Source organism: Podarcis gaigeae, assembly GCF_964106915.1.
Source record: "Podarcis gaigeae genome assembly, chromosome: 2".
In the NCBI taxonomy this organism is placed as follows: domain Eukaryota; kingdom Metazoa; phylum Chordata; class Lepidosauria; order Squamata; family Lacertidae; genus Podarcis; species Podarcis gaigeae.
This window is the reverse complement of record NC_139679.1, coordinates 119,638,339-119,662,880: the sequence shown is the minus strand read 5'-3', so window position 1 is coordinate 119,662,880 and position 24,542 is coordinate 119,638,339. Positions and strand designations below refer to the sequence as shown.

The window sequence follows — 24,542 nt, the reverse complement described above, 5'->3', positions numbered from 1 at the left end:
AGATTCATTGGATGTCTATGAGTGCTGGTGCTATACAAGAGAGGGAGACAAAAGGGGTGCATCCTGCCCTTCTTTAGCAGCTCAGTGCAAATAAGTGAGAGGTCTGCTCCATGGGGGTGAGTGGGGACTACCCCACCAATCTCAACCTGACTTCATGCCACCACCACTCACCTGCCTTCTTACTTACAAGTGGTGGTTCTTCTCCATCATTGTCTCTGGCTCCAGCTATTGTGGTGCCCCTCTCACTCCCAACAAACAGACAGCTGTCACATTCATTTGTTGATGCCGACCTTGAAAACCCTAAATGACATTGGCCCTGTATATCTAAAGGAGCGTCTCCACACCCATCGTCCAGACCAGATACTTAGGTCCAGCTCCAAGGGCCTTCTGAAGGTTTATTCAAGCATTAATACACTCAAATGAGATTCCGTTTTTCAGTTGCTGTTTTTAATAATAGAAGCAGAATTTCAAGTTACGCTAAGCTATTATTTAGGCTTAAGTTATGAACTCGGGAAGAAAGGAAGGTGGGTCATGTCAAAGTACAAACTGGATATGGTAAAGAACGATTATTATGTTTGAAGAGGGAGGATGCACTCCAGGAGACTCTACAGGTAGGGTTATCCCTAAAAGTTGTAAGTCCAGACACTCTCCAGGCATGTGATTCAATGATTACCTTTCATCATTCAAGATGAATGAAAAATGAGCAAACTTTATCTGAAGAGATGCATTCATTCCCAAGGCAACTCTGTGTGCTTCATTACTACTGTGGTGGGAAACGGTTATAAATATGTTAAGAATCAGGCAACAACTTTAGTTTTTTGTGGCCAGGTGTTCCTTTGTGTTCAGATCAGGCCTCAGAACAATAATGTAGCATTTGGGAATGAAGATGCAGCCCAGAAGCCCAGCACTAGAAGCCAAGATAGAGAAGATCTGCACGGCCACCATGTATTTCCCCTTTGTGCTCAGGTAGGTGGGCACAAAGGAGACCCAAACGCTGCAGAAGACCAGCATGCTGAAGGTGATCAGCTTGGCTTCATTGAAGGCCCCAGGCAGCTTCCTGGCCAGGAAAGCCACCGTGAAGCAGATGGCAGCCAGGAAGCCCATGTAACCCAGGGCAGCATAAAACATGGCAACAGACCCTTCATTGCATTGCAGGGTGATCTCTCCAGCCTGGGAATGCTTGTCAGAGTCTAGGAATGGGGGAGAGATGCCCAGCCAAATGATGCAAATGACCATTTGGACACTTGAGCAGGAAATGACAATGGAGTTGGCCAGACTTTTCCCTAACCATCTCCTCACCCTGTTCCCTGGCTTTGTGGCCAGGAAGGCCAGCACCACCATGATGGTTTTGGACAGCAAAGAAGATACAGCAACTGAGAAGATGGTGCTGAAGGCCGTTTGTCGAAGGAGGCAGGTGACTTTCCTGGGACGGCCAATGAAGAGGAAGGAGGACAAGAAGGACAGCAGGAGGGAGACAAGGAGGATGTAGGAGAGGTCCCTGTTGTTGGCTTTGACTATGGGAGTTTCCTTGTATTTCATGAAGATCCCGACAACAAAGCCTGTGGTTAAGGACAGGAAGAGAGCCAAGGAAGTCAGGAGAATCCCCAAATATTCTTTATATGATAGGAAGCTGATAATCCTTGGAATGCAGTGATCTCGGTCCTTGTTTGGATATTGTTCTTCTGGACATTTGGTGCAACGCTCTGCATCTGAGGAGGAGAAAAGGAATGGCTTTGGCTTTGCTTACAGACATATTCTATTACATGTCGAGAAATGCACTCATATGGGAGATATCAGAAAATGAGAATGTATTGTAAGAAAGGGAAGCTTTTTGGTGCATTTCCTTATGCGATAGTTTTTGGGCAGTAACACTACTTCATTTCCATATTTCATTTCGCTTTTAATTTGTATACTGCCTTTCTATATTGCTATGCAGAAGGAGGGTTACAAGCTGAAAAAACTACGAAATAGACAGCAAAGATCACAGACGTAATACACACACAAAAAGTCATAATAAAAGCATAACTTTAAAATAAACAACATATCAAATAAAGCAAAATTCAATAATATTCAATAATAATACTAAGAAATAGTAAACAGTAAAATCTAATATCAGCAAATGCTAAACAGCTTACACTTATCATGTACAATAAAGAATTACCAATCAATAATCAATAAAAAACAGCAAGTCACAATGAATGAAATACCACAAAACATGCAAACCATGTAAAAGGATCAAACTGAGAAACTGGACACACAACTTATAATTTATTTTTAATATCCTTGAACTCCTCTCTTCCAAGCTGCTACAGCTGTTCTTTTTTTTTAAAACAAATTTTTATTTAGATTTTAAAGGTTACAGAGAAAAAAAGAAAGAAAAGAAAAGAATACATATCATCAAAAAACAGAAAACAGATATAAAAAACAAGTCACACCTTTAACTCGCTTACTTACATTCACTTATTTCCTTGACTTCCTCACGCCTCCCATTTTTGTATTCTAATTCAGTTAAATATTCCAGCAAATCCTTCCAACTTTGTTTTTATCCTGATAATTTATCTTAACATATTCTAATTTTACCTTCTCTCTTTCACCAATTCATTTTTACTTAATCCTTTATATCCTTTCTGCTAAAACCACATAATTTTTTTCCCCAACATCTTTCTAACATTCCTTAATTTTACAATATTTCTGAAGATAAACTTTAAATTTCTTCCACTCTTCTTCCACCAACTCTTCCCCTTGGTCTCGGATTCTGCCAGTCATCTCAGCCAGTTCCATATAGTCCATCAGCTTCATCTGCCATTCTTCCCGGGTGGGTAAATCTTGTATTTTCCAATACTTTGCGATGAGTATTCTTGCTGCTGTTGTGGCGTACATAAAAAAAGTTCTATCCTCCTTTCGCACCAATTGGCCGACCATGCCCAAAAGAAAGGCCTCTGGTTTCTTCTGGAAGGTATATTTAAATACCTTTTTCATTTCATTATATATCATCTCCCAGAAGGTCTTAATCTTTGGGCATGTCCACCAAAGGTGAAAGAATGTACCTTCAACCTCTTTACATTTCCAACATTTATTGTTGGGCAAATGATAAGTTTTTCCAAGCTTGACTGGTGTCAAGTACCACCTGTAAATCATTTTCATTATATTCTCTCTTAAGGCATTACATGCCGTAAACTTCATACCTGTGGTCCATAACTTTTCCCAGTCAGCCAACATATTATTATGTCCAACATCTTGTGCCCATTTGATCATAACAGATTTAACCATTTCATCCTGTGTATTCCATTTCAACAGCAAGTTATACATTCTTGACAAGTTCTTAGTTTTAGGATCTAACAATTCTGTTTCCAATTTTGATTTTTCCACCTGAAAGCCAGTTTTCTTATCCAGGTTGTAAACCTCCCTTATTTGATAATAATGAAGCCAATCTTGTACCTTATTTTTTAGTTTGTCAAAACTCTGCAGTTTTAATCTATCTCCTTCTTGTTCCAAAATTTCCCAATATTTCGGACAATTTGCCTCCATATTGAGTTTTTTCAGAGCCTTAGCTTCCATGGGTGACAACCACCTTGGAGTTTTATTTTCAAGCAGCCAAGCTGCTACAGCTGTTCTCAAACTCCTTGTCTGGGATATCCAGTAACTTCCTGCTGAAATCCCATAATTTTTAATTGTTCTACAATGCAATGTAATGTAATGTTCACCTAATTTTTTTATTGTTGTGCATCATGCTTTCTCTCTTTTAAGTGAATTGCTATTTTCACTATTTCTCGTTTATTTTAAAAACATTTTTTAATTCACTTTTGTGAGGGTGGTTCTGGTTGTCTGATCCGAGAAGGCTTGCTATAAAATAACCAAAGCTGTGCCTTATGGGCAGGGCAGGCTGAACCCAATTTGCATCCCAGAGATTGCTTCCTGCGAGTCATTTCTTTCAAATTACTTCCTGGAAGGGGATTAAAAATCAAGAAAGGATCTGCATCCAAATATGTCTTTAGAATCTTCCCAGAATGTGTCTGACTAATATGTTGCCCTATTCATATTCTCCCAACAAATTCCATCTCCTGTGGCGTCACCCACCTTCCTGTGTAGATATGGTCCCTTCCGCACATGGAACACAAGCGTAGCAGCAAACCGGCTTGTCTTCTTGAACCACCTTGGCATATCCTGGGCGACACCTTTTGGTACACCTGGCGTGAGGCACAGTCTAGCCATAAAGAAAAGATGCACATAAAAGGTGAAGTGTCTGCAATATTTGTGCATATGGAACTCAGAGAGTCTGGAAAGAACCCAACAGGGTCTCCAGTCCCACAAGAAAGCACCCTTGATGTCAGGGGTGCCAACTTGAGTAAAATATTGTGGGGACCCAAGTAAGCCGCATAACACATAATCATAGAATCATAGAATCATAGAGATGGAAGAGACCACAAGGGCCATCGAGTCCAACCCCCAGCCAAGCAGGAAACACCATCAGAGCACTCCTGGCATATGGTTGTCAAGCCTCTGCTTAAAGACCTCCAAAGAAGGAGACTCCACCACACTCCTTGGCAGCAAATTCCACTGTCAAACAGCTCTTACTGTCAGGAAGTTCTTCCTAATGTTTAGGTGGAATCTTCTTTCTTGTAATCGATGCCCATCAAGTTTATGGGGCTGCAGTCCCCTCTAATATTTTATTGTGGGGGCCAGTAGGAGTTCCTAGGAGTTGGCTGTATGCTTGATGTAGAACGGAAACCTCCCTACTGTGTTTGCTTTTTAAACAATAAGAATAATAATTTATTTATACCCCACCCATCTGGCTGGGTTTCCCCAGTCACTCTGGGCAGCTTTCAACAAAAGATTAGAAATACATTAAAACATCAATCATTAAGAGGGCTGCCTTCAGATGTCTTCTAAAAGTCACAGCACATAATTGATGCCCATCAACTTTGTGGGGCCCCAGCTCCCTCAAATATTTTAGTGTGGGGGCCAAAGCCCCCACAGCTCCTAGGAGTTGACTCCTTCTCTTGATGTAAATGGCCTTGGCCCAGTATACCTGAAGGAGCGTCTCCACCCCCATGGTTCTGCCCGGACACTGAGGTCCAGCGCCGGGGGCCTTCTGGTTCTCTCATTGCGAGAAGCAAAGCTACAGGGAACCAGGCAGAGGGCCTTTTCGGGAGTGGCGCCCGCCCTGTGGAACGCCCTCCCATCAGATGTCAAAGCGATAAACAACTACCTGACATTCAGAAGACATCTTAAGGCAGCTCTGTTCAGGGAAGGTTTTAATGTGTGACATTTTAGTGTATTTTTGGACTCTGTGGAAGCCTCCCAGAGTGGCTGGGGAGGCCCAGCTAGATGGGCGAGGTACAAATAATAAATTATTATTACTATTATTATTATTATGTAGAATGGAAGCCTCCCTGCTGTGTTTGCTTTTTAAATAATAACAATAACAATAACAATTTATTTTTACCCCACCCATCTGGCTGGGTTTGCACAGCCACTCTGGGAGGCTGCCCACAAAAGATTAGGAATACATTACAACATCAATTATTAAGAACTTCCCTGAACATGGCTACCTTCAGATGTCTTATAAAAGTCAGGTAGTTGTTTATTTCCTTGACATCTGATAGGAGGGCGTACCACAGGGCAGGCACCACTATCGAGAAGGCGCTCTGCCTGGTTCCCTGTAACCTCACTTCTTGCAGGGAGGGAACCGCCAGAAGGCCCTCGGAGCTGGACCTCAGTGTCTGGGCTGAACGATGGGGGTGGAGATGCACCTTCAGATATATTGGGCTGATGCGGTTTAGGGCTTTACAGGTCAGCACCGACACTTTGAATTGTGCTCGGAAATGTACTGAAAAAAGTATTAATACATAGGTCTTTGAACTACTGGACTGAGGCACAGTCTAATAATAATAAAAAAGAAGGCACATACAGGGGAAGTATTTGTTTGCAACGAGTATTTGTGTCAATGGAGTTGATTCATAGAGTTTGGAAACAACCCAACAAGTTCTCTAGGCACAGGGCAAAAGATGCAGAAAGAAAAGAAAAGAAAAGAAAAATCCCATCCCAGAACAGCAGCAATAAAACACTCTGATGAAGAGCAGTATTTAAACATAGAGTATGATCACATCTTATGCAGGGGTTACATTCCGGGGAAGGAGTAGTAAATGCAAAAATGTATATACAGTGGTAACTTGGTTCCTGAATGGCTTGGCTCCCAAACAAATTAGCTACTAAATGCTGCAAACCCGGAACATTTTTCAGAAGCCAAACGTCCAACGCGGCTTTCAGTTGAGTGCATGAAGCTCCCGCAGCTAATTGGAAGCAGTTCCTTGGTTTTCAAACAGTTTGGGGAGCTGCGCCGACTTCTGGAATAGATTAAGTTCAAGAACCAAAATTCCACTGTACTCGAATGAGCCCCTTGGAACGGCTCCTGCACAACCACCCTGACCTTCCGGAGCTGGCATGCCAAGCAGGCCTCACTCCCAAGCTCTCTCTTTTGCTCCCTGGGCTCCAGGATGCTCTTGCGTGGGCTCTGCGATGTTCTCATGAGATCTCGCAGGGCCGGGCTGGATTAGCCATTAAGCAGAATAAGCACGTGCTTAGGGCATCCAGGGAAGGCGGGGACCACAGGAATTTATCTGTTGCTGGATTTACTATGGACCATATTGTGCAGCTCAAGCAGGTTCCACAAAAAAGGCTCCCACAATATATGAAAAAATTACATACATACAAACATACATACATACATACATACATACATACTTACATGTGTGTGTGTATCTGCACATGAAGAGCATTATACACATTTAATAATTTACTTAATTAATTATAATGAAAGCATCAGACAAACTTCCAAAAGATTATACCTGAATTCCTCTTGGGAATTCGACAGATTACTAGATCTTCATGCGTATCATGTGGAATAAAGGGGCTCTTACCTGGTTGAACCACTTGGGCCACACAATAGCTTCTGGGTTAATGGCGAGCTTGAAGTCAGTGGATGCCTCTCTCTCTATACTCCCAATTTTCACTCTAACACAAGACTCATTGGGAAGTACCGCCCAATTCTCAATATCAAACATGATTGGCAGCTCCCCATTCTCACCCAAATACAGTCCGCCCATGGAAGTGTTCAACAACCGGGTTTCTCTTAAGAAAGGGTGAAGCTGGAATGACAGGGGAAACACCAGCATTTCAAAGCATTTTGGACATCTCATCCCTTTGAGCATTTTGGACATTCTCCCTTTGAGCTCCCAAATCCTGGCATACCTGGCCTCGTTGGCATTTACGGAGGACTGAACACCAGAACTTAGAAAGCATTTTAGATGCCTCATCCCTGCTTCCTTGGAAGTCAAAACTCTTGTTGTGCCACAACTTATCCTACTGGCAAGACTAAACAGACACCCTCCAGGTGGAGGGACGTCTGCTTTTAACTTGTTTTCACTTCTTATGCTTTTATTATATGGTCTTAGGCTTTTTATTGCAGTAGACCACCTTGATATTGCATTCGTGTCTAAATCAATGAGAATGATTATTGCAGAGTTGGTAGAAAGAACTTTGATTTCTAGAAAGGGAAAGGAAATACCTGCCATGGCTGTAGCCTTTGACATGCCAACTGGTCTCCTCCACCCGCCATCAACATCTGCTTTGATCTAGATGAACAGGCAACATTTAAAGCATGTGCCATGATTTGGACACTGAAGTATGTTCTGTGGCTGTCTTGAGACAGAACAGTCTGCAGCTCCTCTTCAGACGGCACCTCCGTATTCTCCACATCTCTGCATCTTGTCCAACCTGAAACAGCGAGGACGTGCTTTGAGTATGAACAACTAAATGCTTTTTGCTGAAACAGATTAAAAAGATGGGACTCTGATTTACAGCAGTCACGTTTGCTCCTTATTTTGGTCTTCATTACAAAGGAGAATGAACCATGGATATACTTCAAGGACTTGGGACCATAAAGCAAATACATGTCAATGTCTTGAAAAGCTGTTGTGAGCCATACTTTTGACCCAAGTTCTTGTTTCCAAAGTACTTCTTCTAGTGTCATGAGGATACGCAGTGCTGTATGACTGTTTACATAGTAAAGGAATACACTGGTCTGTCTCCGTAGGGCAATTAATCCACTTTGTGTGAACATCTTAGGTTCATTATTTTCTGGTATTGTTACTGAAAAGGCAACACAAATTCCATTGCTGGCCATCAGAGATGTCAAGGCACTCAAGAACCTTTCTCCATTCTCACTGTCTGGAGCAAAGAGGCCGATCCATGTCCATCCGAAATGCTGGAGCATCTTTACAATCCCCAGGTACTGAACTTCTTCACTGGGGACCGTACGGTAGACAAAAGGGACGTTGGTGTTCTCATCAACAACCCCAGGTACAAAGCCATAACTGATCTGAAGTGGGGAAGAAAAAATATAGTGTTTCATTTTCAGAGCAAAGTACAGGATTAGCCTGAAATATTTAATACCTAACAAATATTGTGCTGGCGGGGGCTGATAGTTATATTTGGAAACTTTGGGAGGCTGCAACACTAGCAAAGTCTCTGTGTTGAAAAATAATAGGATTGTAGAGTTGGAAGCTACCCTGAGGTTCATCTTGTCCTCCTCCCCCTGCAATGCAGCTGTCCCATACGGGGATCAAGCCTGCAACCTTGACATTGGCAGCACCACACTCTAACCAACTGAGCTATCTAGCTTAACATAGCTCAGGATTTTCTCCCTCTTTGATGCCTCTTTTTGACTCTGCTGACGATAATGAGAATTGATTTTGCTGCTGAACCTCTTTTGTGTCCCTCCATGCCCCACCCTTCATACCTGTGGGATTTTGTACATGCCTGCCGTGGTTGAAATCACTTTGGAGATGATGGAATTGGCTCCTTCAAGAACAGCCAATATATGATTCCATTTTCCACAGCGATAGTTTGGAATATTGCTTTCCCCACCTGCAAGCAGGTCTAGCATGGCATCAGAAGTGATCCTTGCATTGTAATAGTTCTCATAGAGGCTGTAGCCCAGAGTGATGTTGGGTAAGAGCCTGGGATCCCGGTTGATCTCTTGGATGGTGAACAAGAAGGACAAGATGTGCCAGAACAACCTAAATGACAATCTGTAAGAAATCAATCAAATAAAATGTGTCAAACCATTCACCACTTAATGAAAATAAATAGTATTTGATTCCCTAAATCATGGTCTGCATTAGGGCTGCCATACACACATAGCATGAAGACAGCAGTTGGAAACAGTGTGTGGGTGGAAATCACTGGAATTTCCCTTAAAACAACTCAGAAACATTGCCAATAAATCTTTTTGGTCTGGATTTTCACTTGTTGCAACATGGGGACTCTAGGATGTATGTTTGTTTGAAGGGTGAGAAGAGACATATCCTTCTTACAAGATGAAAATCCATTTGCCACCTAAGAATTAAAATATAAGGATTTCTCAAGAGGAGAAGCGCACATCTTCAAAGAAGGAAAATGAAGAAAAGATTCTTCTTTCCGAATGTGTGAGAAATATGGGGCCATGGCTCCTAAGGCTAGTATTGGCTGCTTCAAAGGAGTTGCATAAAGAGCCAACTGAAATGGAGAGCTAAGTCTCTTTAGAATCTCTTTTTGATTAGTATGGCTTATTTTCAATAGGCATGATTAGGATTGGTCTTTTATTTAAGAAAGGTCAGTTTCAACCAGTCTTTCAGCAAAACAAACAATCAGAAGGATATATTTTCTTCAGTTTACTTAAACTAACAGATAATGTCCACTTAAACTAGCAATTCATCCAAGAGGATAGTTTCATGGTCACTCATATTTCTCCCTGTGGGAACTGTTCAATCTCATTGCAATGGCAGTCGCAGACACTAATTCTGCTGATATCTTCTGGGAGGTTATTTCAGACAGGGAAGGGATGGAATCAAATGTCCTCCCAAATATCATCACAAAAGACCTCTGTTTTGTTTGTTTCAATATGTTTTGTTTTGGTTTTCAACAGTAACACTATAAACTTAACAAGAACAGCAAACACAACACTTAGAGTATATGTTATTGGAAGTAACCTTAAGGTACATACATAATAGGCTCACTGGTTAATTAGTCCTCTCCATAGAGATAGATGTGTAATAGGGGGTTGCAATAATTGTGCTGGCTTCTTAATGTGATCTGTAAAGAACAACCACATGCTTAAAAAATTGGCTTCATTTACGTGTCCATTGAAAACTCTGCTGCATTGAGTCAAGTGTTCAGAAAGTGCTATTTCCCATACACCTGCATACCAGGAACACAAAGTAGGATTTTCTCCAGTGTCCCACTCATCTCACGAATACGGGTGTGATCATTCAGTGAATCATTTTGATGCCTGATCAGGCTCATTTATACACTTGTGTTCTTCAGCAAGCAACACAGCAGCACAAAAGGTAAAAATAGAGCACGTCTGGGAACATGGAACCCACTAGCTGCTGCGAAACTCTAGTTCCCTTCAGCCCCTGCCAGCATGGCCAGTGATCAGGGGTGATGGGAGCTGCAGTCCTGCAACATCTGGAAGACCATGAAACCCTCACCCCTAAAATGGAGACTATTTCCCTAGTTAACAGGAGCCATTGGGGTGCAGTAGAAAAACGTGACGTCCTTCTGCATATAATTACTTACTCTTCTTTAAACCTGGTCAATGGGGGCTCTGAAAAGTTGTATGGAAGTTGTAGATTAAACATATTTGGAGTTATTATCCCACCAATGAGAAAGTCGCCAGTCTTTAAATAATTCTGTGCTTTGATTCCTTCCCGGATCGGATTCAAGGGGCATTTTGCCTTCAGGTTTCTGCAGGATTCAAGCAAAATGAGTAGCATCAGCATCTGGGATCTCATTCTGACTGACTGCTACAACTCTCTTGCGAGTGTTCCTCTCTCCCCCATAGCCAGCTACATCAGAAAAAGCCAAAAAAAACTCTTATTTATCCAATATGGGTAGTGCTCAGCTATACCTTCAGAGCCATTAAACCTCACACAGATGTATCCCACCCCCCTTACTCTCAATCATGACTCAGTCTGTCTCTGACACAGGTGATCTTCTGTGCATCAACTTTTCCCTCAGGAACAAGGCAGAATAAATCACTATGATGTTGATAATTATAAGGGGAAGGAAGTTCATCTCTGCAACAACCTGAAGTCTCTGTGTGGCTTGAGGGGCAGGTGCAGAGTTAGAGATAAACATGTTTGGGAGGAAACAAAGTTGCTGCTCCAAAGTTTGACATGGGTCACGTGGTGAGTGAGAGTTTGGCATGAACTTTGCTGCTGACAAGAGCATTAGAAGAGTCCTGCTGCTGGTTCAGTTCAAAGCTTAATCCAATCCAGTATCCTGTTGCACCCAGTGGCCAATCAGACATTTCTGGGATCCCCCCAAGCTGATGGCAATAGAGTTGATCCCTGCAAATGACATTCAGAGATATGCAGCCTCTGATTCTGGAAGTGATGTGTCTTTTAAAAGTGTCTCAGTTAGCAGCTGAAACACCTTAGAGACCAACTAAGTTTAAGCACCTTAGAGACCAACTAAGTTTGTTATTGGTATGAGCTTTTGTGTGCATGAATAGGTAAAGGTAAAGGGACCCCTGACCATTAGGTCCAGTCGTGGCCGACTCTGGGTTGCGGCGCTCATCTAGCCTTATTGGCCTAGGGAGCTGGGTTACAGCTTCCGGGTCATGTGGCCAGCATGACTAAGCCGCTTCTGGTGAACCAGAGCAGTGCATGGAAATGCCATTTACCTTCCTGCCAGAGCGGTACATATTTATCTACTTGCACATTGACATGCTTTCGAACTGCTAGGTTGGCAGAAGCAGGGATCAAGCAACGGGAGCTCACCCGGTCGCTGGGATTCGAACCGCCGACCTTCTGATCGGCAAGTCCTAGGCTCTGTGGTATAACCCACAGTGCCACCGGTGTCCCGTGCATGCAAACTGCTTCACTCTTTCCTGTGTCAGTGAATTTCTCCATTGGGCTACAGTATCCAAAAAATTGCTTCCCATTTTCTATCTAGATTCTCCGAGTGGATTCTTCCGTAGATGCCTCTTTGAGTAATAATTTTTCAGGAAAAACCTATCCTTTTCCTCTTCCTCCGTGATTTTATGCATCTCTATTAAGTCCCACTTTTACAGTCTTCATTCCTTAATCAGGGTCTACCAACCTTTTTAGGCCCCTAAAAACAACTGGGTATTTTATAATCCGAAGCTGTAAGAGGAAGTGGGAAAGAGCATCATTTTTTCCAACCTCCTTCTTCAGTTCCATGTTATTTTCAAGGGATTAAAAGGCGATCGCCCTCACTACCTCATAACCGAGTGGACAAGGGTGAGGGGCTTAGAGGATTCACAAAGATTCCAGGGGAATAACTCAAGGACACAATTTGTGGAATGCTCTCCAGGGAGGTTCGGCTGGTACCTTCATTGTACACCTTTAGGTGCCAAGTGAAACGTTCCTTTTTAACCAGGCCTTTGGCTGGTTGACATCTAATGCCCTTTGAAATGTCTTCTGAGTGGAGGGATTATTGGCTAGTTTTTGTTCTTATCTTTATTATGTCTTTTGTCTTTTTTACATTGTATTTTTATATTGTGAACCACCCTGACATCTATGGCCGATGGGCATTATAGAAATTTAATAAATAATAAGAATTAATCAAACTGAGATGTCTGGCTTCAGGAATCTCCTTCCCACTATCATAGGACTCAGCTATGTTCGTAAAGATAAGGTGCTTTATATGCATTATAACACTGTGACACCAGATGGCGCTGTGGGGTCCCATCATTCGCCAACAGGATTTCCCTGTATGAAGTTTACAACACATTTAACTGAATAGCTCTTTGATGTGTCTAGATCCAGCCATACAGATTCTGTACTGGTGAGGGGTTTGCCAGCTATTAAGACCATACAGGAAGACCCCAGAAATAGGTAATAAAATGCTATTTTATTTCAAGAATCAGAGTTCCTAATACAGTGGGGGAGGGGGAATCGGAAAATAAGAGAAACAGAGATCGAAACATACAAAGCAGGAAAAACATTTCCAGAGGGACGTATTTTGTCCAGATTCAGTTACTTCTGAAGAGGAGACAAGCTCTTGGTGTAAAAGCACTTGGTTCTATGCGTTCAGTTTGCTTTTGCCAATGAAATAGACCTTTCTGGTGTCAAACTGTTCACATTCCCTTTGGTTAGCATAGATACCAGGACAGGCCTACATGAGGCCATTATCACATGCATCTTGTACAATGGTACCTCGGGTTACATACGCTTCAGGTTACATATGCTTCAGGTTACACACCAGGTTACTAACCCAGAAATAGTGCTTCAGGTTAAGAACTGCTTCAGGATAAGAACAGAAATCGGGCTCCGGTGGCACAGCGGCAGCAGGAGGCCCCATTAGCTAAAGTGGTGCTTCAGGTTAAGAACTGCTTCAGGATAAGAACAGAAATCGGGCTCCGGTGGCACAGCGGCAGCAGGAGGCCCCATTAGCTAAAGTGGCGCTTCAGGTTAAGAACAGTTTCAGGTTAAGTACGGACCTCCGGAACGACAACTTTTACTTCTCCAGAGACCACTTATCTCATTTCTGACTACCTAATATCGTTTCCGTCATGTCCTTCTATGTACTTTCTCCTACTCTTCCACTTTTGATCCTCGTCAACACTCACGTGTCAAAAATATTTCTTTTCCACAAACTATGTGTATCACCGTTCCCATATGACCTTTTATCTATGTCCTTCATGTAGCTAGTTTAATGTCCCTTTTCTTCTAATTTAGCTAAGTTCATTTTGCACTTTAGCAATTCAGTTGACAACGTCTTAAGCAGCTTAGGAAATTCAGCTATGAATAATGTGCAATCTAATTCAAGACAGAAGAGCCTGGTACAGAAATGATTTCAAGCAGCAATGGGCAATTCCATAGCTGCTATTAGTGAAGAATTAGGAATCAGAAACTTTAAGAGGTCTACTGCAAATTATCTATCTGCCCATCACAAGTGAACAAAGGGAACTTTGATGAGGATACATGTACACACACATATTTGTGGAGTTTACTGGAGCCTTCTGGAAAACACTACCAACAAAAAGCTGTGGTTCCACTCAAGATTCAGATGGGGACTTCCAACTCTACAATTCTATGATATCCTTCAAGCTAAGAATCAAATGTCATGTTTAGCTTTTTCTTGTCAGATGTTCTCTCATGTTCAGATCAGGCCTCAGTACAATAATGTAGCACTTGGGAATGAAGATGCAGCCCAGGAGTCCAGCACTGGAGGCCAAGATAGAGAAGATCTGCACAGCTACCATGTATTTCCCCTTTGTGCTCAGGTAGGTGGGCACAAAGGAGACCCAAACGCTGCAGAAGACCAGCATGCTGAAGGTGATCAACTTGGCTTCATTGAAATTTCCAGGTAGCTTCCTGGCTAGGAAAGCAACCGTGAAGCAGATGGCAGCCAGGAAGCCCATGTAGCTGAGGGAGCCATAAAACATGAACACAGACCCTTCATTGCATTGCAGGATGATCTCTCCAGCCTGGGAGCTCATGTCAAAATCTGGGAATGGAGGAGAGGCCCCCAGCCAGATGGTGCAGATGAGAACTTGGACACTGGAACAGGAAATGACAATGGAGTTGGCCAGACTCTTCCCTAGCCATCTCCTTACCCTGTTCCCCGGCTTAGTGGCCAGGAAGGCCAGAACCACAGTGATGGTTTTTGCCAACACAGAGGAGACAGCAACTGAGAAGATGATGCTGAATGCTGTTTGACGGAGAAGGCAGGTCCCTTTCCTTGGCCGACCGATGAAGAGGAAGGAAGACAAAAAGGAAAGCAGGAGGGAGACAAGGAGGATGTAGGAGAGGTCCCTGTTGTTGGCTTTGACTATGGGAGTTTCTTTGTATTTAATGAAGATTCCTAACACAAAGCCTGTGGTTAAGGATAAGAAGAGAGAAAAGGAAGCTAGGAGGCTCCCCAAATATTCCTCATAGGACAGGAAGATGATTGCTTTGGGGACACATCGATCTCGGTCCTCACTTGGATGCTGATCTTCTGGACAATTGGTGCATTCATCAGCATCTGCAGAGAGGAAAAGACACTTCAATATCCTAACATCAGTCACACACCTGCAATGGTCTTATGCTGTTTCAATTCTGAGGAAAGGTGGGCATCTGGGAGAAATCAGGAAAGATTGTTTTGTAGGGAAGGAGAGAGGCAAACATTCACAGCCAGAAAAGAATCAATCCATCAACTCATTCCCACTGGCTTCTCTTAAAACACGATGCTTTAATCTTATTAAGCAGTGCTCATCTTGAATCCTTGAGGTTTCATATGAGTTAATCATTACCGATGAATGGGTGGATTTGAAAGATGTTTCACCTGTCCTACTGTAAAACTGTACGGATTATGTAGTAGAAGTCAAAATGAGAAAACAACTATATAAATACCACATATTAAAATTCTGTAGGAAAGCTACCACCATTAAATACAGATTAATTCTACATGCTTGAGCACATGTGCATGCTGGGGGGGGGTCATTGAAGGCTGGCAATAGGGGAGCCCTCCCTGAAGAGAGTATTTCATTCATGAGGTGCCATTACTAGCATCATGTTTGGAGTGCCTCAGGAATTGGCCCCATCTTCCTATCAAAGGTCCTTTCCTCTGATATCCTCCCCTACCTTCCTGAGTGGAGATGGTCCCTTCTGAGCAGGAAGCACAATCATAGCAGCACGGCAGCTTCCCTTCCCGAACCTTTTTGGCAAATCCTGGGAGACAGCTTTCTGTGCATCTTGAACGAGGCGCCGTCTAGACATAAAGAGATTTAGCACCAAGGAGAAAGTGTCAGTAGCAATTGTGCCTTTGGATTAAAGGTTATACCTGTTTACTCAAGAGCAGGTCCCATTAATCTCAGTGGGACTTAGCTGCAGGGAAGTGAGCACAAGATTGCAGTCCAAGCATCATATGTGTCAGGGGTTCAGGAGCAGAGACACAGGAGGGGGAGCAAATGGAGAGTGAGGAGGAGGAATCCGAGTGGGGTGGAGGCAGTGACAGTGGCCAGAGTCATTCCACGAGCCTCTCCAGCGAATCGGAAGATTCACAGAAGGGAGCGCCGATGGCCAGCGCAAGGGGGGCTCCAGGGGGAAAACCCCAGGAGGAAGGGGCCAGCGGGGACTCCCTGAGCAGCAGTTGGAAATCAGGACCAGCTTCCCCACCAGAGCGCAGTAGGGAGGGGGAGTCCCAGGAATCGGGACCAGTGTTCTCACCACCAGCGAGAGGAGATGAGTCAGGTTTGACCACGCCCACATCGGAGAGCGGGGAAACGGTCAGGAGGAAGGTTACCGGCTGGGCGCGCGCGCCAAATTCAAATGTACAGGCGAGCGGCACAGCAGGGAGCCCGGATAGGGAGCCAGGTCCTAAAGCCCGCCGGAAGGAAGGGAAAGACTCAGGGGGGTCAGCATCAGAAGAGTCCAGGAAGGAGGAAACCCCAGGGGGCAGAAGGACCCAGAGGAGGAAGGAACAGCGCAGGAGGTGGAGCCGGGCTAGGATCTTGAACTGGTGCGGAAGGGATAGTGACTCAGAGGGGACTTCGCCGATCTAGAGTCTAGACGTAGGGCTGCGCGCTCTGGGGTTTGAAATGGAAACTAAACTTCAATAAAGACTTTTGTACATTACATCAACCGGGCGTTGGTCCTCTGTGAGCTGGGACCTAGAGGCAGTCCTGACAATATGTATTATTCAAAATGTTGTTAGAGCGTGGCAGATGCCATAGTTAATAAAATGACAGATATAATTTCTCATACCATCTGAAATAGATTGGGCCACACAATTGCTTCCGGATTAATGGTGAACTTCATATTTGAGGACCCCTGTCTCTCTATTCTCCCAATCTTCACTCTAGCAAGAGAACTGTTGGGAAACAGCACCAGATTCACAATATCGAAGTCAGCGGCCACTGCCCCATCCTCATCCAAGTACTGTCCTTCAGCTGAAGTATTAGTATAGAAGCGGACTTCTTTCAAGAAAGGATGGAGCTGGAATGACAGAGGAAACTCCACCATTGAGAGAACGAGAACCCATGTTGGTTAAGTCGCCACTAATTTTTTGCATCCTTATCTTCTTTCAATGAGGCACATCTCTCATCTGGACTCAGAGCGACTGTGATAGATTATTAGGCTTTCTGCTTCCGCATTTTGGGGATGACCAAAGTCCGCATTATTACATACAGGAAAGGTTGATTAAGATGTTGGGGGAAATATGGATAGAATGATCAAGATGGCTTTATTAAGGGCAAAACACTAAGTTCTAAGAAGGATAAAGTCATCTTTCTATTACAGGATCTAGATTCTACATGTTTAGACCTTTCAAAACAGCACTGATTGGGGGACCTCCGGGGTAGGAGGCTGCTAAAAGGTAGATAACTCCTGTATTAGAGCATTCTCCAACTAGCTCTACATCTCTATCACTCTCTCTCTCTTGTGTTGCCTTTGAACTTAGTCTGTAAGTAGCTGCTAGAAAATTATTGGCTGGTATGTCCATTTCTGATGTGCCCCTCCCCTGGGAGAATTATTCTTTCGTTCATTCCTATTTTCTGTTCATTGCATTCTAATGGAAACCACAGTGGGATCCCACTTAAGTGATGAAGGGTGGCTTATAAATTTGTAGAAATAAATCAATACAAGGCATTGCTGCAATGTTTGACTCTGAATGCAGAATGATGGGGGAAGAGGCCCAGTTGGTAGAGCATCTGCCTTGCACACAAAAGGTCCGAGATTCAATCCCGAATTCATCTCTAAGCAGAGCTGGGAAAGTTTCCCTTCCAAAAACTATGGAGAAGCGCTGCTAGTCACTCAAGGTAGACAATACTAAGCTAGGCAGACCAATGGTCTGGCTCAGTGCAAGGCAGATACCTAGCATGATGATTCCAGACATCATGGGACAATGAGCTGCAGTTTGCAAAAGGGAACGGACATACCTGCCATGACCATAGACTTTGACGTTCCAACCTGCCTCCTCCTCTTCCTCCTCCCACAATCGAAATCCGCTTTGATCTGGATGAATATGCTGCATTTAAAGCCTGAGCCACAACTTGGATATTCAAGTAATTGATGTAGTTGTCTTGCGACTGGATTCTTTCCACCTCTCCCTGGGGCAGTAACTGCAGATCCTCCTTCTCCCTGCATTTTGTTAAGCCCCTCAGAGACAAGGCATGCTTTGAATATGAACAGTTATATACATTTACCATGCAGCTAGAACTAGATGGGGACATTGGCTCATTGTTGTCCTTTTCCGTCCCTTTTCTAGTCTTCATTACAAAGGACAAAGAGCCATGCACATACGGGAAGCACTCAATGTTACATAATGAGAATTTGTTCTGAAGACCTGTGGTTATCCAGACTTTCCCCCCGCTTTGTACCCTTTGAAATAAGGATTCCACCTCTATGATTATATAAAGTCCATATTGAGAGTCTGCAGTGTAAACAAATACATTGACTTCTCTCCACATGGCAGGTAGTTCATGGGGTATCCAGAGCCAAGTTTTATGTTCTACTCTTTCGGTGAAGGCAATGCAAATTTCCTCTTTGATCATCAGAGGCGTCAAGGTACTCAGGGACCTTTCTCCGTTGTCATTGTCTGGAGCAAAGAGGCCGACCCACGTCCACCGGAAATGCAGGAGGAGTTGGACCACCCCCTGGTACTGAGTGTCTTGCTTTGGAGTCATCCAGTAGACAAAAGGGAACTGGGCTTTATCATTAAGAACAAAGCCATAACTGAGCTGGTGAGGAAAGAAAAAGAGACTGGTGGTTTGATTTTTTAAGACTAAGATTGGATACTTCTATGTGAAAGGTGATGGTCAATTTAATTAGGGCAAACCTCATAAGTGTGTGTTTTTTAATAAAAAAATTAAAGCAGTTTTTCTGCTGCTTAACTGCAACAGTCTCTAAGCAGTTTCGAAAGATGCAATACAGTGGTACCTTGGGTTACATGTTCTTCAGGTTACATACGCTTCAGGTTACAGACTCTACTAACCCAGAAATAGTGCTTCAGGTTAAAAACTTTGCTTCAGGAGAAGAACAGAAATCATGCTTCGGCGGTGTGGCGGCAGCAGGAGGCCCCATTAGCTAAAGTGGTGCTTCAGGTTAAGAACAGTTTCAGGTTAAGAACGGACCTCCGGAATGAATTAAGTACTTAACCCGAGGTACCACTTTACAAAAAAATCAAGAAGGCAAAATTTTCAAATCAAACTTCAATTAAATTGCCTGCTGAAATAAAATAAAATGAAATAAAATAAAATTATAAAATACTTTAGTCGGCCCCAGAAAGTCAGTAGTGAAGTGGCCTGCCAATCCTCAACTGGAAAGGAGTTTGATAATATTGGGTCCACAATGCTATTGTTTGATAACATTGGGTCCATAAATCCCAAATATAGAGAGAGATATGTGTAGGGTATTTGAGGTGTATGAATGCCAGGTTTTATATATATATATATATATATATATATATATATATATATATATATATACCTATATGCATATACAAGAAACCTTGTAGCAATGAATATTGGATTTATGACCAAGATAAGAGGGGCCAAGAGGAAATTAATAATACAATATGAAGTTAGTTAGTTTAAATGTAAAAGGGCTGACAGACTCCAAAAAACAGCAAGTAATTTTCCAATACTTAAGCAATATCAGTATTTAAAGATTTTATTTATAAGAGACACATTTGTTGGAACAAGACCAAAATGTGTTAATGAAGGATTGAGTAGGAGAGGTATATACTACAAATTATGCTTCCAATACAGGAGGCCTTTTTATCTTGATACGAAAAGGATTGAGGGTGGATGCAGAACAAGTTATTAGTGATGAAAATGGACGCTATTTAATTTTGGGTATGAAAATTGCTGAAAAGGTAATAATGTTGATCGATATATATGGGACATGTAGATTCCCTAGATATGTTTTATCAATGTTTTAGTCACCTGAGTCAAAGTACATATAATAAACTTATAGTAGAAGGTGATTTCAATGAAATAATTAATCCCAACCTGGACAGAAACACACCTCCACGGGGAGGGGGAGGATTCATTAGTTAGAGACACTCTCAAAAAGTACATGCAAAAGCTGAATTTGGTTGACCCTTGGCGTTTGAGGAAAGGCAATTTACATTTTATAGTCAAGTACAAAAAAATTCTTAATATCAGTGTCCTTATACTATCAAATTCAAGATTGTGAGATTGGTGTATGTTGTGTATCTTATCACCATGCAATTAGCTTGGATATAATACAGCTAAGATACCAAGATACCAAGATACCAAGAAACTGGTATTTTAACATCTCACTACTTAATGATGACCAGTTTGTAAAACAAATGAAGACCAAGACTGAACAACTCTTTGATATAAATACTGAGACTTTGACCGCTAGGATATATGAATGGGAAGCGTATAAAGCTTTTATTAGAGGTCGAATTATAGCATACTGTCAGGGAACTGCCATCGGAGCCAGAGGGAGAGGGAGGGCTCCAGAGGGGTTCTGGAGAGCGTCCCAGGAGGGAGAGAAGCAGCCCATCTTCTGGGGAAGGAATTCAGCGTAGCACCAGTGGAGAAGGGGGGCAGATGGGGGAATCGGCGAGGTGGCTCCATGACTCCTCGCCGGAGACCAGCGGGGAGAGCACGGGTCCTCCGCTGCCCACACCCACCCTGCGCAGAAGGCTTCCGCGCAGGGAGAGTAGGAGGAGACTCGGCGTCAAAGAACTTCTTTGCTGGAAGAAGTTCAAGAAACGCCCACTGACGGATTCTGCCAGCGATTGAGACAGCCACGGATGGGTGGCTGTCCGGACAGAAAGGGTTCACCCAGGTAACCCAGCCAGGTGTGGCGACAACTTACGCACGAGCAACCCCTAGAACCATTACACATACTTATCACTTTTTTAAAAGACAACCTTGAAAATAGTAAGAAAAAATTGAAAGAGGTATTAAATGACTTATAGACATTAATAGTTAATAAGCCAACTGATGAATTGTATAGTAAGAAATGAAAAAAGAAATTTGATCTAAGTAATATATTGTCCCAATAAGTTGAATTCATGCATATGTGTACAGGACAAAAGTATTGAGAGGCAGGTGAAAGGGCAGCTAAGATTCTTGTGAAGTGACTTATGCAAAAGAAAGAAAACTCAATAATCTCATGAAGTGCATACATCTCCAACCGTGATTAACAACCACTTCCTGAAAAGAGGTACCAGAAGAGTTTATGGGGAGGGCAGGATCCAAAAAATAAAACTACCAAGGCTAGAATACACACACAAAAAAGTATTGATGTCTCCAATATCAGAAGCCGAGATTAGAAAACAATCACAAATATGGCAGATGGTAAAGCACCAGGGCTTTAACAACTTTGTAAAATATACAGTTCTGGTTTTTTTCCCTTTCCCCTTTATTTTCCCTTCTACACGAGTTCGGTTTTCCTTCTTCTTTTTCTCTCTTTTATTTACATGCCTCACCATGTTTGGTGCAGATATAAATGCTGAACACATGGCTTCTGTTGGATACGATAATCTTTATTGTCATTGTCCCATACAAAACAATGAAATTGAAAAAATCTACATCAGACATTCAAAAACCAACAAGTCTGCTATCCCAGCTATCCCAGCCTGGTTAACCCCCTAAAAACTCTGATACCCCATAATTAAATACAATATACTCCCATAGAGACTACCTTACACTGCGTTTAAAACCAAAATCACATTTGGATAGAAACTGTTTCTCAGGCGGCTAGTCCTAGTCTTTATAACCCTGTACCTTCTTCCAGAAGGCAGAAGCTGAAAGAGATCATTTCCGGGGTGCGCATGTTCCTGCGCTATCTCTGCAGCTTTCTTATGGCACCTGGAAGCGTAGATTTGATCCAAGGTGGGAAGAGGGCACCCAATTATTCTCTCTGCAGTCTTTACAACCCTGGACAGCATTGTTTTTCCCCTGACCATGCAGCTCCCAAACCACACACAGAGACTGCATCTGAGCCATTGGGAACCACTAACAGTGACTCCCCCAAAGAGCTCAGTGACTGGGTCGCTAGAGCACACTTTAGAGCTACATGCTGCCAATAGAGTGCATTGCAGTAATGGAGCCTTGAGGTCACCAGTGCATGGATCACCATGTCCACACTGCATCAAACACAGGAGAGGACCCTCGGTCAACCAGCTACAAATCCCCCTAACAGTTATCTCATCCAGCCCAAACCTTCCTGCAGGTTTCCAGCCATGCTTCACAGTATACAATACAGTGGTACCTCGCGTTAAGAACTTAATTCATTCCAGAGGACTGTTCTTAACCTGAAACGGTCCTTAATCTGAGGTGTACTTTAGCTAATGGGGCTTCCTGCTGCCGCTGTCACGCAATTTCCACTCTTATCCTGGGACAAAGTTCTTAACCTGGAGCAACCACTTCCTGGTTACCGGAGTTTGTAACTCAAAGCGTCTGTAACCCGAAGCGTCTGTAACCCGAGGTACCACTGTTCATAAACATTGTGCATTTCCAATTTCAGTGCACATTAAGCACTTGTACTTACCAAGCAAAAGGCTCCAGGCTCAATTTATTTCTCTATGGCTCTTCACTTCATAAAAGGCAATGTTTCAAAGCAGTGTACAATGTAAGGTAAGCAATACAATCAGTTACATTATCCTAAGTTTTCCTTACAGTCTGACTAGGTGGCATATGTTGCCTGGTGTGTTGGACCTGCACCCAGTTCTTACCTGTGGGATCTTGAAGATGCCCAACATGCTTGCAATGTGTGTGGAGATGTCGGATTCACCTGCTTCAAGAACAGCCAACAGCTTTTTCTGTCTTCCACACCTGTAGTTTGGAATATTGATTTTCCCACCAGCAAACAGGTCTATCAGGGCATCGGAAGTCATTATTCCCTGAAAAGAGGTATCATACATGCTGTAGCCAAGGGTGATGTTTGGTAAGAGCCTGGGGTTATTACTGATATCCTGAACAGCAAGGGAGAATGACAGAACTTGTGCGCTCCTCACCATCTCCCATCTGCAAAAATAGTGTGTCAAACAGTTACCCTCAATTCAGTGAAAATGAAAGTCACATTCTTTTTTGTGTTAATCAAAGCAAATAGGAAATGAGGCCAGGTGGCAGGGGAAAGTAAGGCGGAGGTGTACCAGTATCAGTGTCAACAGTATCTTTGCAAGGAGGAGAAAGGAGGCAAAACCAGAACACATCTGTTCCTTGGCCGCCGCCCCACTAGGTCCAGTGGTTACCACCCCTCCCTGTATAAAACAACCTCCCAGGCAATGTCTCACAAAACAGGTTTCCAAAGTAATGGTTTGCATATTTCTAATGGGGGAATGGGGAGAGGAGCCCCACAGAGCAGCCAAGAAGTCTTAGTTGTGTTGGCTGTGCTGGACGCCAGACAAAAAGGTCCTGGAGCCAAATTTTGCCCACAGGCTGCTTTGCACGTGACAAAGCACAGTAGACATTTACAATCTGCAGCTGCATAGATTTTGCTGTGCATGAGTTAAATAATTGTCTAGTTCCAACGCCGTTTACTACAGAGGACCTGCAATTCAAACACACCCCAGAGCATTTCCTACACTTCAGAGTACAAGTTATTCTTCAGAGAGCAGCATATATCAAAACTACTGCTGTTGTTTAGTCGTTTAGTCATGTCTGACTCTTCGTGACCCCCTGGACCAGAGCACGCCGGGCACTCCTGTCTTCCACTGCCTCCCGCAGTTTGGTCAGACTCATGCTGGTAGCCAGTTACTTAAATTGCATTACAGTGGTACTTCAGGTTACATATGCTTCAGGTTGCGGACTCTGCTAACCCAGAAATAGCACCTCGGGTTAAGAACTTTGCTTCAGGATGAGAACAGAAATCATGCTCCGGCGGCGCAGCAGCAGCAGGCCCCACTAGCTAAAGTGATGCTTCAGGTTAAGAACAGTTTCAGGTTAAGAATGGACCTCCGGAACGAATTAAGTACTCAAGCCGAGGTACCACTGTATAAAATAATGTATGAACCATCATAAAGAAATCTTTAAATAAATAAAGTAAAATAACAGGCATTCTTGTTTCGATCCCCAGGATAGACCCACGGCATTATAAACCTTATATTATAGGTTTATAAGCAAAGAGGGCGCTTGTTGCTTTTGTGTAACATCATATTCCTACCCAGATCTCCCAATTGTATTGCATCCCACTGAATGAGGTGTTTCCTCAACAACAAAAAAGAGGAGCCAATGATTTATCAGGGTTGCCAGAAAACAGGGTTAGCTCAGGTACATCAAGGGAACTGGAGAGTAGCTAGGAAGCAGAAATAAATATCATCAATACATCAATACTTACATCTGAATTCTGTTGAAGGGGTTGCTGGAAAAGTTGAATAAATGCAAATTTTCAAAAAATCTTGGAGCTATGATTCCACCAATGAGGTGGTCCGCTGGTCGGTAAAAATTCACAGGAGAATTTGTATCTCCAATCAAACTAGGTGGACACTTTACCCTCTGCTGCATCCCATAGTTTGTGAGAGACATCACCAGAAACAGTGTTATCATTCTGGGTCTCTCGGCTGCA

The 24,542-nt window shown here is 43.1% G+C and overlaps 2 protein-coding genes across 2 annotated transcripts; both read right to left on the bottom strand.

Annotated features, from left to right (window-relative positions):
* Nucleotides 1-810: 810 nt before the first annotated feature.
* Nucleotides 811-11,448, bottom strand: LOC310837273 (vomeronasal type-2 receptor 26-like; the record flags this gene model as incomplete). Its single annotated transcript, XM_083723562.1, has 6 exons — nt 10,621-11,448; nt 8,801-9,092; nt 7,568-8,380; nt 6,921-7,148; nt 4,078-4,204; nt 811-1,709 (listed from the first exon to the last, which is right to left on the bottom strand). The coding sequence occupies exons 1-6, from the start codon at nt 10,833-10,835 to the stop codon at nt 811-813; spliced, it is 2,574 nt and encodes an 857-aa protein (XP_083579688.1). The 5' UTR covers nt 10,836-11,448.
* A 2,692-nt stretch (nt 11,449-14,140) lies between these two features.
* LOC310835892 (vomeronasal type-2 receptor 26-like) lies at nt 14,141-22,872 on the bottom strand (the record flags this gene model as incomplete). The annotated part of the gene is made up of 5 exons (XM_083720866.1): nt 14,141-15,039; nt 15,639-15,765; nt 16,761-16,991; nt 17,933-18,733; nt 22,711-22,872. 5 exons carry the CDS (start codon nt 22,870-22,872, stop codon nt 14,141-14,143), a joined length of 2,220 nt encoding a protein of 739 aa, XP_083576992.1.
* Between the last annotated feature and the right edge of the window lie 1,670 nt (nt 22,873-24,542).